This window comes from Geotrypetes seraphini, chromosome 1 (assembly GCF_902459505.1).
Source record: "Geotrypetes seraphini chromosome 1, aGeoSer1.1, whole genome shotgun sequence".
NCBI lineage: Eukaryota > Metazoa > Chordata > Amphibia > Gymnophiona > Dermophiidae > Geotrypetes > Geotrypetes seraphini.
The window spans coordinates 455,780,382-455,796,395 of NC_047084.1; the positions used below are offsets into that span (position 1 = coordinate 455,780,382).

General features: G+C 44.0%; 1 protein-coding gene across 2 annotated transcripts in view; it reads left to right on the forward strand.

Annotated features, from left to right (window-relative positions):
• Positions 1–16,014, forward strand: part of LOC117349026 (protein clarinet-like) — a 404,996-nt gene that overhangs the window by 204,335 nt on the left and 184,647 nt on the right. For both annotated transcript variants that reach the window (XM_033921891.1, XM_033921900.1), the window contains exons 4-6: positions 13,437–13,611; positions 13,947–14,209; positions 14,926–15,056. In XM_033921891.1, the coding sequence (XP_033777782.1) occupies positions 13,437–13,611; positions 13,947–14,209; positions 14,926–15,056 (569 nt within the window). The remainder of the gene's footprint in view (positions 1–13,436; positions 13,612–13,946; positions 14,210–14,925; positions 15,057–16,014) is intronic.

Genomic DNA, 16,014 nt, shown 5'->3' on the forward strand with positions numbered 1-16,014 from the left:
TAGATATTCAGTCTATACCGCCAGTGCCACCCGAACTCTCAGGCTCAGGCTGATACTCTGTATACTTTATCATGCCAAAGAAAATGCTCCAAAGATTGGAGGCATGTTCTGGATCTTCAGCAGTGAATGTGGCTCTCAAGATTCCACACTTTCGCATGGAGATGGTGTGATCGGTCATTGCAGGGGTGGCCCAGGGGGGAGTTCCTTGCCTCTCTGGATCTCACGGAGGACTACTTGCACATTCTGATTTTTCCAGCCCACCACAAATTCTTGTGGTCTCATGTACTGGAACATTACCAGTTCTCGGCTGTGCTTTTTGGGCTGGCAATAGCTCCTGTACCTTCACCAAGGTGATGGTGATCGTAGCAGTTTATCTGTGAAAAATGGGTCTGCAGGTTCACCCTTTCTTGGATGACTGGATGATTAGGACTCCCTCATTGGCCAAAGGTTGGCGCATAGTGGATCAGGTGATCCAGGTGCTGGAGGAGTTGGGCTAAATCGTGAACTACAGAAAATGCAATCTGACACCCAAGCAGTCTCTGAAATATCTGGGAGCTCTTTTCGATACGGCTGTGGGCCATGTCTAACTTCCAGAGGTGTGCATACTGAAACTGTGTGCCCAGATTTCTTCCCTTCTGGATCTGCTGGCTCCTTCGGCTTGGGCCTATCTGCAGGTTCTGGGGTCCATGGTAGCTTCTATAGATAGGGTGCACATGCATCCTCTCCAACATGCCCTGCTCTCTTGCTGGGCTCCAAACAGAGATGCTTTACAGTCCTGTCTTCCCTGGACTCTAGAGGCTCAAGCCAGCATGAATTGGTGGCTTCTCCTGCTCTGCAGGGGTGTTCTCTGTGGATTGCCTCCTGGATCGCGGTGATGACAGATGCCAGCTTCTGGGGCTGAGGAGCCCGCTGCAATTGTTGTCCCATCCAGGGGTGTTGGACACCCTCTCAGAGGAAATGATCAATCAACCGGTTGGTGGTGAGAGCCATCCAGCTGGCTATGAAGCGATTGCAGAAGACTCTGGCGGGCCAAGCAGTCAGGATCTTCTCTGACAATGCAATGGCATTAGCCTATGTCAATTGCCAGAGAGGGACCAAGAGCACCCCTCTGGCTCAGTAAGCCCACCTTCTGTTTCTATGGGTGGATCATCACCTGCAAGCACTATCAGCAGTGCATATGATGGGAGGCAACAGTGTTCAAGATGACTTCTCAGCAGACAGACTCTGGATCCGGGCGAGTGGGCCCTGTTGGCAGCGGCATTCCGAGCCATAGTGCGGTATTTGGGCTGGCCCTGCTTCGACCTCATGGCCAAGGCAAAGAACAAGAAAGCAGATCATTTCTTCAGCTGAAAATCCAAGTGAGAGTCTCGATGCTCTGGTGCAACCATAGCCTCAGGAGATTCTCCTCTATGTCTTTCCTGTTTGGCCCGTAATAGGCTGAGTCATTTGGCGGATCATAGTCCCTCCAGGCCAAGTCATTCTGGTGGCTCCAGATTAGCCTTGCAGAACCTAGTACGCAGATCTGATGAGTCTTTGCAAGGGTTGCGGCCTTTGGCTGAGCACCTATCTAGACCTGCTTATGTAGAATGTCAGACCACTACATATACAACTTCAAAATCAAATGGGCACAAGGCAAAGCCAAACAAAACCCCCAAAACTTAACATACGAAACACACAAAAAAAAATCGATCCACCCAAATTCTGGAACAAAGCAGACACCATGATACAAGAAGAAAACCCAAAAGACTTAGTTAACCACTGGTACACCCTAAGTACAAACATCCTTGAAGACATGACACAACCACTAACTAAAAACAGAATCTGCAGACGCTCAGACAAATGGTTCGACAACGAACTACTGCAACTCAAATGACAATGCAGACATCTCGAAAGAGAATGGAGAAAAAACAACCAGGAACACATAAAAACAACCTGGAGAACACTGAACAAACAATACAAACAAGCACTTAAAAGATAAAAGAAAGTCATACTACACAAATCAAATAGGCACAGAAATCCAAGACACTAAAAAACTTTTCAAACTACTAAAGGAACTCACAGACACCAAATCCTACCTAGCTACCAAAATTACTCCTCCCCCCCACAGCCAACCAACTGGCAGAATTCTTCAGAAACAAAATCTCAGCTGCTAGAAATACCTTTTCCGTAATTCTAAACCACCCACAGAAAAAGAATCCTGCGCAGCAGACAGATACTGGTCAGACTTCCAAGAGATACAATGGCTTGACCTAGGCAGACCCTACAAAAAATACAATCATGCAGCATGCGACCTCAATCACTGTCCCTCCATACCTGTGAAAAGCTGCCAGCACCAAATTCCGCACCCACCTCTTGCAATGGACTAATTACATGCTCACAGAAGGCTAATTCCCGCAAGATCTCTCCGTGATCATCATAACCCTCATCCTGAAAGACCCTAAGGGAGCCACAGATCAACCATCCAATTACAAACCCATAGCCTCAATACCATTATATGCCAAGATAATGGAAGGCTTCATAGCAAAACTCCTCTCAGAATACCTAGAAAACCACAATTTTGTCCACCCCTTCACAATCAGGCATCAGAGGCCAACACAGTACAAAAACATTGTTACTCTCTCCTACTAAACAACACCTAAGCAAAGGCAAAAAAATGCTGCTCTTTCAACTAGACCTCACCGCAGCATTTGACCTGGTAGATCACGGCATCTTACTACACTGGAGGCAATAGGAATCACAGCCAGAGTCTATAACTGGTTTGAAGGATTCCTCCGCTCAAGGAAATACAGAGTCAAAACAAATAAAAAACAATCTGAATCCTGGAACAACCCCTGCGGAGTCCCCCAAGGCTCACCACTATCCCCAACACTCTTCAACTTCTACATAGCCACACTCGGCACTTACCTAGACAAATTAGACATAACCTCATACAGCTCACCTCATACAAATTAGACATAACCTCATAACCTCACCATCATCTTGCCTTTCGACCAATCCACCAATGACACAACATCAAAATACATACAACACTAGAAACAATATCACAATGGAGGAAAGACCACAAACTAAAGTTGAACCAAGAGAAAACCAAATTCCTACTTCTAGAAAAAAACCAAAACACTCTCCTTAACAAACCTAGAATTAAACTCCATCCTATACCCCCTACAACCCAACTTAAAACTGCTGGGAATAATAATAGACAAGGGCTGCTCCATGCAACTTCAAATCAGCAAAACAGTCCAGAAGGCATTCGCAACCATGTACAACCTAAGAAAAATCAGAAAATATTTCAACAAAGAACAATACAGTCTCTCATGGTCCAAGCACTACCTAATCCTGGGCCTCCTGGACTACTGTAACAGCCTATACCTGTCATGCCCCACCTATACCTTAAAACAATTACAAACAATGCAAAACACAGCTCTTAGATTGATATATTCATTGAAAAAATACAATCACATTACCACTGCTTACCAAGACTCACACTGGCTCCCAATACAAGCACACATACATTATAAATTATTTTGCACCTATTCAGAGCCCTAAATGGATCTGGTCCCTGCTACCTAAACAAACACCTTATCAGAAATAACACTTCAAGACCAAGGAAAACACAAGCTCTCTTCACCCATCCCCCAGCAAAAGGCATACAAAGCAAAAAATTATATGACGAACTACTAGCCACCAGAGCAGCGAAAATAGACTGCCACCTCTCCAAGCTACTGACCAAGACAACCAACTTTAAAACATTAAGGAAAGAACTGAAAACTATACTTTTCAAAAAATTTGTTAAATGAGCTAATCAAAAACCTTATAAACCCATCGCTCATGCTAGTCTTCAAGCTCACTCTATCTATCAACTCTGTAAGCTCCCTGGGAATGCCCAGACCAATTCTTTTTGTAAATTGCCTTGAACTGAAAGGTATTGGCGGGATAGAAAACACTAATATAATGTAATATAATCAGTGGCGTACCTAGGGTATGTGGCACCCGGGGCCCATCATTTTTTGACACCCCCCCATCTATATGAAAAATATGATTTTTAGTACCAATCTACATATCGCACCACAAGAGTGTACCTAGGAAAAGGCTGCATCTTAAACATTGCAGTGAGCACTAGAACACCAACACATACATTGTAAAACTAAACAAGCCAGATCCCGCACAGTCAATGGTCCTGTAGTCAATGCCAACTGAAAACTATGTCTTTTTCAGAACACACAGAACAGAGATACACCCTCGCCCAAAATGGAATAATCACAAACTAAAAATAGAAATATGTAGACAAAAGTTAAACTGATCCGCCAAGAAACCAGACCCTGGATACAATGCAACACCACAAAAAACAGTAACACATGTCCTCTAATACAGTGCAAAATATAAAGACAGTAGATGTAAATTTGAAAAAACTGATACATAACAATCACCACTTTATAAATTAACAAATAAAAATTAAACAAATAATGAGAAATAAAAAAATACCATTTTATTGGACTAATCCCCGTAAGCTCGGTCCCCATCCCCGCAAACCACCTGATTCCATCCACACAAGCCTTGAATTGTTTATATTAAAGTATAAAAAGAAACAATATTCTGTACAATTGTCAATTTATAAATCAGCGTCTTCTCCCCACTCTCTTCCCCATTTCCCTTCAGCATCCTCAGCCCTCTCTCCACTTTCCTTCAGCGCACGCACATAAAAACAAGCAAGTAATTTTATATCATTTTCATTCTATTCATTCATAGAAATTAAAGTCTAGATAATGCCAGTCACATAACAAAACATGATTTTACAAAAATAATTCCCTGCAGTCAAGCCTGCAAGGATTACTAGATGTCTTTCAGCAGTTCCCCTCCCTCCCTCCCCCTTACCTTTGTGGCCAAGTCAAAATGATCTACCAACAATAAAATTTTAAAAACACAAAGCACGCTGAACGCAGAGAAAATGTTAATTATCATTTATATTCCGCGGGTTTTCAAAGAGGTCAAGGCAGATGACTTTATGCAATGTCACCTCAGTAACAACTATACAAAAATAGACAAATATTCCCCCTCCCTTTTTACTAAACTGCGATAGCGGTTTTTAGCGTAGGGAGCTGCGCTGAATGCCCCACGCTGCTCTCGACGCTCATAGGCTCCCTGCGCTAAAAAACTCTATTGCGGTTTAGTAAAAGGGGGCCATAGTGCAAAATATAGACAGCAGATATAAATTTTCAAAACGGACCCATTTTGATCACTAAGTTGAAAATAAAATCATTTTTCCTACTTTTTTGTCTGGTGATTTCATGAGTCTCTGGTCCTTCTTCTGGTCCTTCTTCTTTCTCTCTCCCCCTGGCTCCCCTCTTTATTTCTGCCTTTCTTTCTCTCCCCTTGGTCCCCCTCTTTCTTTCTGCCTTTCTTTCTCTCTCCCCCTGGCCCTCCTCTTTCTTTCTGCCTTTCTTTCTCTCCCCCTTGACCCCCTCTTTATTTCTGCCTTTCTTTCTCTCCCCTTGGTCCCCCTCTTTCTTTCTGCCTTTCTTTCTCTCTCCCCCTGACCCCTCTTTATTTCTGCCTTTCTTTCTCTCTCCCCCTGGCCCCCCCTCTTTATTTTTTCCTTTCTTTCTCTCTCCCCCTAGCCCGCACAAAGCCATCGTGCCGATTTCTCCACTTCCATGATTCTTTCCCTACCCTCACCCCCAAGCCAGCAGCCGATTTCTCCCTGCTCCTTCCCCGATGTCCTGAACTTCATCGGGCAGCAGCAGCATTCACAATTCACTGCTGTTGCCCGCTTCAGGCCTTCCTCTCTGTCGGGTCCTGTCTTCATGAAAACTGGAAGTAGGCAGGACCAGGCAGAGAACAAGGCCTGAAGCCGGCAACAGCAGCGAATTGTAAACGCTGCTGCTGCCCGAAGAAGGTAATGGAGCACCGAGGCAGTCCGCTTCTCCCCCCTCCCAGCCGAACCCCCGCTGACCCTCCTATCTCCCCCCCCCGTGAACCTTTCCGACCTTCCCAGCGAGAGCAGCAAACCTCCTTCGCGGCTTTCTCCTCCCTCTGCCGCGTTACTGATGACGTCATCAATGATGCGGCAGAGGGAGGATAAAGCCGACGCTACTGGAGGGAGGTTTGCTGCTTTCGCTGGGAGGGTCGGAAAGGTTCACTTGGGGGAGGAGAGATAGGATGGTCAGCGGGGTTTCGGCTGGGAGGGGGGAGAAGCGGTCTGCCTTGGTGCTCCAAGGCCTGGCGCCATTACCTTTTTCGATAATGGCGCCGATGCTGCTTTCGCTGGGAGGGTAGGAGCGCGATAGGGACCGGGCCAGCTGTGCACCCCCCCCTAAGGCGGCACCCGGGATGGACCTCCCCTCGCCCCCCTTGGTACGCTACTGCCCTGGGGAAACAGCCTGCAACAAGATCGCGCGATGCCAGAGATCTTTGCCTGCTTCGGCTGTTTCCTCCGCCGCGGTCCCGCCCCTCCTCTGACATCAGAGGAGGGGCAGGACCGTGGCGGAGGAAACAGTCGAAGCAGGCAAAGATCTCTGGCATCGCGATCTTGCTGCAGGCTGTTTCCAGACGCGACACCCGGCGCAGGGGGGGTAACTGGACCGGACCGGGAGCACCCCCTCAGGGCTTGGTACCCGGGGCGGACCGCCCCCCCCCACCCCCCCTTGGTACGCCACTGAATATAATACGTATGGAGGACCAGAGTCGCTTTGCGCTTATGGCATGGCTCTTGAGTGCGCAGCCTTAGAACACAAAGGTTATTCTGAAGTGGTTATTGATACTCTTCTCAAATCTAAGAAGTCTTCCACAGTTTCTGCTTAAGCTAAAGAGTGGAAGGCTTTCCAACATTGGTGCACTTAGGACCAGGTAGACCCATATTTGACTCCGATCTTGGTGATTCTTACCTTTCTGCAAGCTGGACATCATAAAGGCCTCACTGTAGAATTTCTTCGAATCCAGGTAGCCAGGCTCTCTTGTTTTAGAGCCCAGGATTGTCTTTCCTCTTTGGCGTCTCATTCTGATGTCACTAGATTTTTGAAAGGAGATCTTCGCATCAGACCACCGATCAAGCAGCTGTTGTCTTCCTGGGACCTCAACCTGGTGCTGTCTAGCCTTACCAAGGCTCTCTTTGGGCCTTTCGGGATGCTTCCCTTTTAGATTTGACGATCAAGACCATGTTTCTGGTCGCTGTTACCTCAGTGCAGCATGTCTCGGAACTCCAGGCTCTCTCTTGTAGGGAACCATTCCTCCGCATCTTGGAGACTGGAATTTCACTGCATACGGTTCCCTCCTTCCTGAAAAATGTGGTTTCAGCTTTCCATGTTAATCAGGAAGTATGTTTGCCTGCTTTTCAGCCCACTGGTTCCAAGAAGCAAGATTGCCTTTTGAAGAAACTGGATGTTGGCAGAGTACTGTTGCGTTATCTGGCGATCACTAACAAGTTTCATCTCTCTGACCCAGAGGTCACTAATGAAATTTGTCTCTGACCATCTGTTTGTGCTGATTCATTCTATTAAGCGGGATGCTCCCGCTGCCAAGGCTACAAGTTCCAGATAAATCCATAGGGCCATTTAACCAGCCTATATTATTTCCAGGAAACAGTCTCCTGTTTCCGTCAAGCCACATTCTACCAGGAGTGTGGCTTCTTTGTGGGCCGAAGCTAGAGCTATCTCCCCTGAGAAGATCTGCAGGGTGGCAATGTGGTCCTTTCTACACACTTTTGCTAAGTTTTACAGAGTGGATGTGGCAGTGAGTCTTATGGACCAGTGCAGTAAGCCCGCCCTAGCTTTTTGGGAATTGCTTTTAAATGTCCCATCTGTCTAGAATGTCTCACCTATAGCACTGGAAAAGAGATTATGTATTTACCCTGGTAAGCTGTTTTCCAGTAGATAGGTGAGACATTCTAGATACCCACCCTGTCTTTCCTGTGCCTGTTTACTGTATCAATTTGTTTATGCTTCTCCAAGTTGTTTCTTGGATGCCTGTCAGCCCTTGGGAGCTGGGAAGAATATTGTATATGTGTTACTTTTTCTGCAGGAGTAGTTTCTGAGCTCCTTTGAGGCCTTTGTTGGCTGTTTGCAATTGATGTTCTAATGTTAATTCTTGAGCAGAACGGTTGTTGCTGAACCTGATTGCCATGGATATCTCTACTTCACATTGATTTGGTGGCTCTTAGTACTTGGGTACTAACTGTAGATGGAGATAGAGAGTACAGTGAAGAACAGCAGAGGCATAGAGAAGAAATACAGAGTGGATTCCTTCTGTAGATAGCACTTGGCCATGGGGACACTACCCATCTGTCTAGAACAGGAGTAGGCAATTCTGGCCCTTGAGAGCCACAGGCAGGTCAGGTTTTAAGGATAGTCACAATGAATATGTATGAGATGGATTTGCATGCACTGCCTGCTTGAGATGCAAATCTATCTCATGCATATTTATTGTGGATATCCTGAAAACCTGACCTGCCTGTGGAGGACCAGAATTGCCTACCCTTGGTCTAGAATGTCTCACCTATCTACTGGAAAAGTACTTACCAGGATAAATACATAATCTCTTTTAACCACATCCTCTGGAAATGCATTCCAGAGCTTAACTATTCTCTGAGTGAAAAAATATTTCCTCCTATTGGTTTTTAAAAGTATTTCTCTGTAACTTCATCAAGTGTCCCCTAGTCTTTGTAATTTTTGATGGAGTAAAAAATCAATCTACTTGTACCCGTTCTACACCTCTCAGGATTTTGTAGACTTCAATCGTATTTCCCCTCATCCATCCCTTTTCCAAGCTGAAGAGCCCTAACCTCTTTAGTCTTTCCTCATATGAGAGGAGTTCCATCCTCTTTATCATCTTGGTTGCTTTTCTTTGAACCTTTTCTAGTTCTGCTATATCTTTTTTGAGATAAGGCATCCAGAATTGAATGCAATACTCAAGGTGAGTTTGCTCCTTGGAGTGATAAAGAGGGATTATAACATTCTTAGTCTTGTTAATCATCCCTTTTTTTAATCATTCCTAGCATCTTGTTTGCTTTTTTGGCTGCCACCACAAGTTGAGTGGAAGGTTTCATCATATTATCTACAATGACATCCAGATCTTTTTCTTGGGCACTAACCCCCAAGGTGGACCCTTGCATCTGGTAACTATGATTTGGGTTATTCTTACTAATGTGCATCACTTTGCATTTGTCCACATTAAATTTAATCTATCACATATATGCCCAGTCGTCCAATTTCCTAAGGAGTGCCTGCACTTTTTCACAGTCTGCATGTGTTTTAAGTTTGAACAGTTTAGAGTCATCTGCAAATTTAATCACCTTGTAAATGTCTTATAACTTTTCAGGGAAATAATCTTATTTTCTGGAATTCTTTACAATTAGTGAATTTCTTTAAGAGTAATGAGAAATGATTAAGGCCTCCTTTTATCAAACCACGTTAGGGTTTTTTTTATTGCCGGCCGCTGAAGTAAAAGCTCCAATGCCCATAGAATTGCTATGAGTTTTGGAGCTTTTACCGCAGCAGTTGGCAATTAAAAAAACCCCTAATTTGACTTGATAAAAGGGGGCCTAATTAAAGGAGTTTGAAATAGAATAATTGCTACCTATAAACTGATATATATTCCTTGGATTTCCTTTTTCTTGTGTGTTGCTTATTTTGTTTCCTTTCTTCCCTCTAGATGTGGGCTAGAAAGGAGTGTACTGATAATTTGGTTTGTATATTAGTTTGGATTTGTGAACATGTTTTATCCTCTTTTTTATCTTTGGTGACTGTATAATTACAATTTCTAAAAAAAAAAAAAAAAAATTCATCTGACATTTGGATGCCCAGTTTCCCATTATATGACTACTAGTGTTTAAGCCCGTTCAATTAACGGTGCTAGAATAGATGTGTAGACTTAACAGATAACAAAATTTAATGAAAAGTTACCGTGTGAATTGTCTGTCTTTTTTTCTTTGTCTCTCTCTCCTTGGCCGCAGTCTGTCTGTCTTTTTTTCTTTGTCTCTCTCTCCTTGGCCGCTAGCTGTCTGTCTTTTTTCTTTCTCTTTCTCTCTCTCCTTGGCTGCTGTCTGTCTTTTTTTCTTTGTTTCTCTCTCCTTGGCTGCTGGCTGTTTGTCTCTCTCCCTGGCCCCCTGTCTGTCTGTCTTTTTTGCTTTCTGTCTATCTCCCTGCCCTCTGTCTTTCTGTGTGCGTATGTCTTCGTTCTCATGCGCTGTCTGCCTTTCTTTCTGTCTCTCTCCATGGCCCCCTTCTGTTACCTCCCCCCAAAGCAAACCAATATTGCTGCCTGCCCCCCAACACACCCCTTCCCCCAAAGCCTAACAAGTTTGCTCCCTGGCCCCCTTCCCTCTCCTCCCCCCACTTCCTTGTGCAGTATCAGCATTTCCCTCCCATCTTTCCCTGTGCAGCAGCACCCCTTGCCTGCTCCCCCTGTCCTTCAGTAGCCCTTCTCCCTTCCTTTTACCTCCCCCTGTCCAGCAGCACCCATTCCGTTCACCCTGTCCTGCAGTAGCTCTTTTCCCTTCCTTTTCCCTCCCCCCTGTCCAGCAGCACCCCTTCCCTGCTCCCCCTGTCCTGTAGTAGGCCAGTCATCAGTAGCGTTTCTCATCCCCCCCTCCCCTCTCCTCCCGGGTCTCACACAGCCGTTGGCAGCACAGCATTCACTACTCGCTGCTCCTGCTTGCTTCGGTCCTTCGTCGCTGCCGGTTCCCACCTACTTTCTTTTTCCACGAAGGCAGGAGCTGCGAGGAAGTCCAGAAGCAAGCAAGAGCAGCGAGTTGAAGCCTCCCTCCCTGCCCTAGGCTGGAAGTGACATTGGCAATGGCAATGCTTCTCTTACTGCCACAAATCAAACCGCCACAGGCTCCACCGCCGTGCACTCGCTGCAAATGGAACACAGCACGGAAGCATAAATCATGGCGGCAGGGATCACACCGTTTCAACTGCGCATGCATGGGTAAGGGTTTTATTATATTAGATTGCCTTGCGTTCAACTTATAACCCCAGCAATGGCTAGATACACTGACACAAGAGCCAGTGCTTTCCCTTTGGTAGCTCTTTCTCTGTGGAATACAGTACCCAAACCCCTTTGGGCAGAGATGGACCAAAAGAAGTTTAGAGCCTCATTGAAGACTTATCTGATTAAATTAGCATATGATCTTTAATTTGTTCAGGGGAATGTGTAATGCTACAAAAGTCAGTGGGATGGTTTGCTTTCAATTAATTTCTATATGTATGTTTGAATGAAGCTGATTGTGTCTGTGAGATTTTAGGTCTTTTTTTAAAAATAGTGTTCTTTTCCTCTGATTTGTAAACTGCTCTGACATTCTGTATTAAGAGCGGTATTTCAAGGTGCAATAAACCAAATACCAATCTCATAAGGTCCTCTTGCAATTTTTTACAATCCTCTCATGATTTTTAACAAGTTTGAATCATTTTGTGTTATCAGCAAATGTAGAAGTATCTAAAATCTGCCCAAGCACTTTTCTGTAAATATGCATATAACTAACAAAGTGTGTATTGGCAGGTGGGCAAATATATAGGCAGGATCTGTGTGAAGAAAGGGCTGAGCTCAAACTTGTGTGTGTAAATTATAGAATACTGTGGTTATGTGCATATCTCTGCACTTTGGTGCAAGCATTTACACCAGATCTACGGATTACCTCTATACATTATCTGCTTGATTTTCAGAACTATTGCTCCTGGCTGGCTAAATAGCACATAGCTGCCTAAGCGCTAATATTAAGCACGAGATGGCTGCTGAATATTAGCAGTTAGCGGCTAATAGATGGCCTGCTATATCTTGCAACTTAGCCGGCTATCCATGAAATTCAGACTACTGGCTGGTTAAGTCGAGTAGCCAAAGCAGGCCACTTAAATAATTGGTCTATCTTTGGCTGCTATAAACTTAGCGAACCAGCGCTGACTATCGACATGGCTGGCTAATCTTGTAGCGGCCAAATATAAACCGGTTATGCAGAACCAGTCACCAGAAGTGTCCCGGCATTGAATATATCTGGGCTCAGTACCAATCATAGGAATCAGCCCAGCTAACTCCCGTAATCTGAATATCAGGCCCTAATGTGTATATATATAATCTGGGTCCACTAGTATTCTATGAATAAAAATAGCCCTCTGTACGTATAATTCTCAGCACACTGTAATAGAATTGCTGTCCATGTAACATCTGGGATACCTTAGATAGTGCTGTGTTCCTAGCCTCATAGATTAAATTAGTGTTATAAATGATTCCAGACGATATTTAGCCTGCGTCAGTCAGTGTTTTTAAAAACTCAGTTGCCAGCTAAATTAGTTCTGGACATGTCTGGGCAGCAGCAATGAATATTCAGGAATATACAGTAGATGTCTTGGCCACTGTAGCTTATGTGTGTCCCAGCTGACATTCAGTTGGGGCCCACATAAGACAGTTATGCGAGCCCTGATCAAATAGCCAAATATCACAATGTTTACCCCTTCTAGTTCCCCTCCCACTCCCTCCTGAAACATCTTCCCTTCCAATCTCCCACAGAACAGCGCTTGAAGCTGTCTTAAATTCACCTGCTTAGCTATGTGGGTGCCAGAATTGCGTATTTCCAGCACCCATATAACTGATGGCTCTTTCCCAACTCTGCTCCCTTTACCACCCTTGACCTTACCACTTTAAGTGTGGGCCAGTCAGAGCTGATATTCAGCAGAACTGCCTGGTTAAGTGCCACTTAATATCGGCAATTGGGTGGCTCTAAGCGATTTAAATGGGCAGGAGCCCTCCTGCACACTTAAATTGCATTGAATATCAGCCCGAGTGATTTTGGCTTATTTGGATCCCTGTATTTACCCTGTTTAAAATGATATGACCTCCTTTGTCATATTTATCATTCATTTCCAAATAAATGCACAACTGTATGGGAAATCTATAGTGTTAGTTCTTTTATGGTTATTCTGCAGTTTCAACTACCGTAGTTCCAGCAAATCTGTTTTGTACGCAGCCCATTGTTCCTCTTCCTCCCTTCCCCCTAGGCCTGCCAGAAAACTGCAGTTTCTAATACATGCCTGTCTTCTAATACATGCCTGTTAGAGTAACAGTTTTCCAACCAGTAACTTTAAACCCTCCAGCCATTAGCTACCTTTAAAATCTTGGACAATACCCCTCTTTGTCAAGGATATGGCATTGTTATGCAGCTTATACCCTGAAACCGATTAGGCTGCCTTTCTTGTAATTTTGGTTTCTCACAAAAGGCTTTCAGGTTTTGATACCATTGCTTTGTTTACTTTCACGACACATTTATTCTTGCTTATAATGTTATAGGGCCTTTTAAAGTTTGTCAAAGTGCAAGCTGACCTTAACAAAGTTAGTTGAAAACATTTTTCTAGATCTCTTATATGAGCCCCTTCAAGACATAGCCCTTTTGGAGATCTATTATGTGACCAGTTCAAATCCTAACTTTCTGTCATATTCTGCCTCTTTTTTTCTAGCATGTGGCCAGCGGAAAGCCTTCCGTTCCAATCCCGTCAAAGCCGAAAATGCAGAGGCTGAGAGAGGAGAGTTCCCCTGGGTGGTGTCCCTGAAGTTGTCCATTTATCACTTCTGCTCAGGCTCCATTCTCAACCGATGGTGGATCCTCACCACTGCATCTTGCACTAACATTATGTAAGTGCTAATTCCATGTCCACTCAGTATTTCTTTCTTTTTTCAATCTCTGTTTACAGTATTTTCTCTAAAAATGGCTTCTTCAAATTGCTGTCTTCACTTACTACTTGCCTATAGAACAGTGGAGATTTTGGCTGGTTTAGTCTCAGAGAGGAGGGTGGGGAAAGAATTCTGTGCCATTCAAGTAGGGTTCTTAGAGAGTGCATGTTTGGAATTACATTTGGAGCTAGAAGCAGAAGACACACTTGGAGGTCCTGTTGATGTCAGCAGAAGAATGCAGATGGTCATGTCCACAAAGTAACTAGCTTTCATCTAATCTTCTTATTTTCCTACAGAAAAAATGAGGAGTCCTCGGTTCTGGTCCAGGCTGGCTTGCTGAATACCCAGCTGGATGCTCCTTCTTTTCATGTAGAATTGGTAGTGACCCATCAGGAATACAGTGAAGACCAGGAATCGCACAATCTCGGTCTCATTCTGTTGCATGAGCCCCTGTACCTTGGTCCTATGATTTCACCCATCTGCGTCTTCAAGGATATAAACCATGGACAGCAGATAAAGCTCCAAAATTGTTGGCTTGCTGGATGGACATCTTTGCAAGTTATGTCCTTCCCTATACATACTGCCTATGTACCTTGATCCTGTCCTTTGAACCTCCTTCATGTTCTAGTATTAAGACCAAGCAGACCACAGGAAAATAGTAAACATAGATCATTAGCAGTGTAGTGGACTGCTAGTCGAGGATCAGAGGAAGCAGATTTTATATGAGGATCTGACATGGGTCAAACAGTAGTCACAGCAGTACAAAACTTTTTGTGTTAATTCTGCAGTCAAGTGTTAAACTTTCAAGCAAAGTCATTGGAAGTCTTATGTTGGCAACATACAGCATGAAAAATTGTCGGGTCCTCAAATAAATCTGTCTCTGATCTTTGGCTCTTCCTCAGTGCAGCCCATTACATTGTTATTTATCTAGTATTAAGATTCCTACAAATACACAACCGTGCCAGTTTTTCTAAATCTGGTCTACAATACCCCCTTCTATTCCAGTATTGGAAATTCCCTCCCCCAATGGCTCATTGTTCCTCTTTTCTGCCCAGCAGCACCTCTAACATGCTGATAATGGTTTCTAAAATCTCCAAAAGGTAGCATTTTTTTCACAAGTCTATCATACTTTTCTCCTGTTCTTGCCATACCAGGCCAGTATTTTACAGAAACCACACTACAGAAAAAAACATAAGGGTGGGTGGACATAGACTAGCATGTGCATGTGGTTTTTAGCAATTATGGTTGATGGCACATTTCTTTCTGTCTCCACAGGTGGCCCCAGCATCATGCTAAGGCGCAGGGTCACCTCACTCCAGTACACACCCTGCACTGAGTTCTGGCCCAATTTCTCTGAGTTCATTTTTTGCATGAGACTGAACGAGACTGATATGAAGACCTGCACGGTAAGTACAGGGCATGGGGAAGGAGGAGGCTGTTCTTTCATAGACCTAGTGAATGGAAGCACTTCAGCAAACAGCAGCCAACATTGATGGAATGCATTGCCATACAACATTAAAATTGCAAGGGGTATAACAGGGTTGATAAGGGCATAGGACAGATTTATGGAGATTAGATTGATCATAGGCTGTATAATTGTAGCAGAGGAAATATTTTGAATAGCTTTAAGGTTCTTTAATAGAGGGGTCAATCAGGCGGTGTAGTGAACAGCTGGTTGAACATATTCTCTATAGAAGATAAGCAGTCTTCTCTGTGGAGGTTTAGAAAATTCTTTATTAAAATGTAAAATAATTGCTGATCATTCAGCTGCTATGGTTCTCAACTGATCTGACTTTATTTACAAGGAAATGTATATATATACATCTAGGAGAAAGAAAAATGCTATTGGAGAGAAATTTCACTTAGGGGGGAGCTCTGCATGAACTTTCCTAGGCTCTGTTCTACAGGAAAAAGTCAGTGACTACATTGCCTGATTCAGGGAAGCAAATCTAACACTCCCTGGTATAGACTACTTCAGTCTTCTATTGCTGCTATAGAAATATTAGGCATATTTCATTGTTGGGCAGACCCATAACTCCATGAGCTAATCCCCCCTCAATTTTAGTAGCCAAAAATCCTCTTTGCCATATGCTGCTCTCACAATGCATGCCCTTGAATTGTTTAAACAGCCAGCTTAAACCAAGTCAGTATTCAAAGGATAACTTGCTTTCTTTATTTTCAACTGTTTATTGGAAATAAGTAAAGCAGATAACTTATTTTATTTAGACAAGAGTTCTGCTGAAACTGGATACTGATCAATTGGATGACGGACTGTCAAACTGAAGGGGTGGATGTTGAGTGACTGGAGAGATGGATTCTATAATTGGGTTCCTTATTTTCATTGCCCATATGCCATGTGGTAAC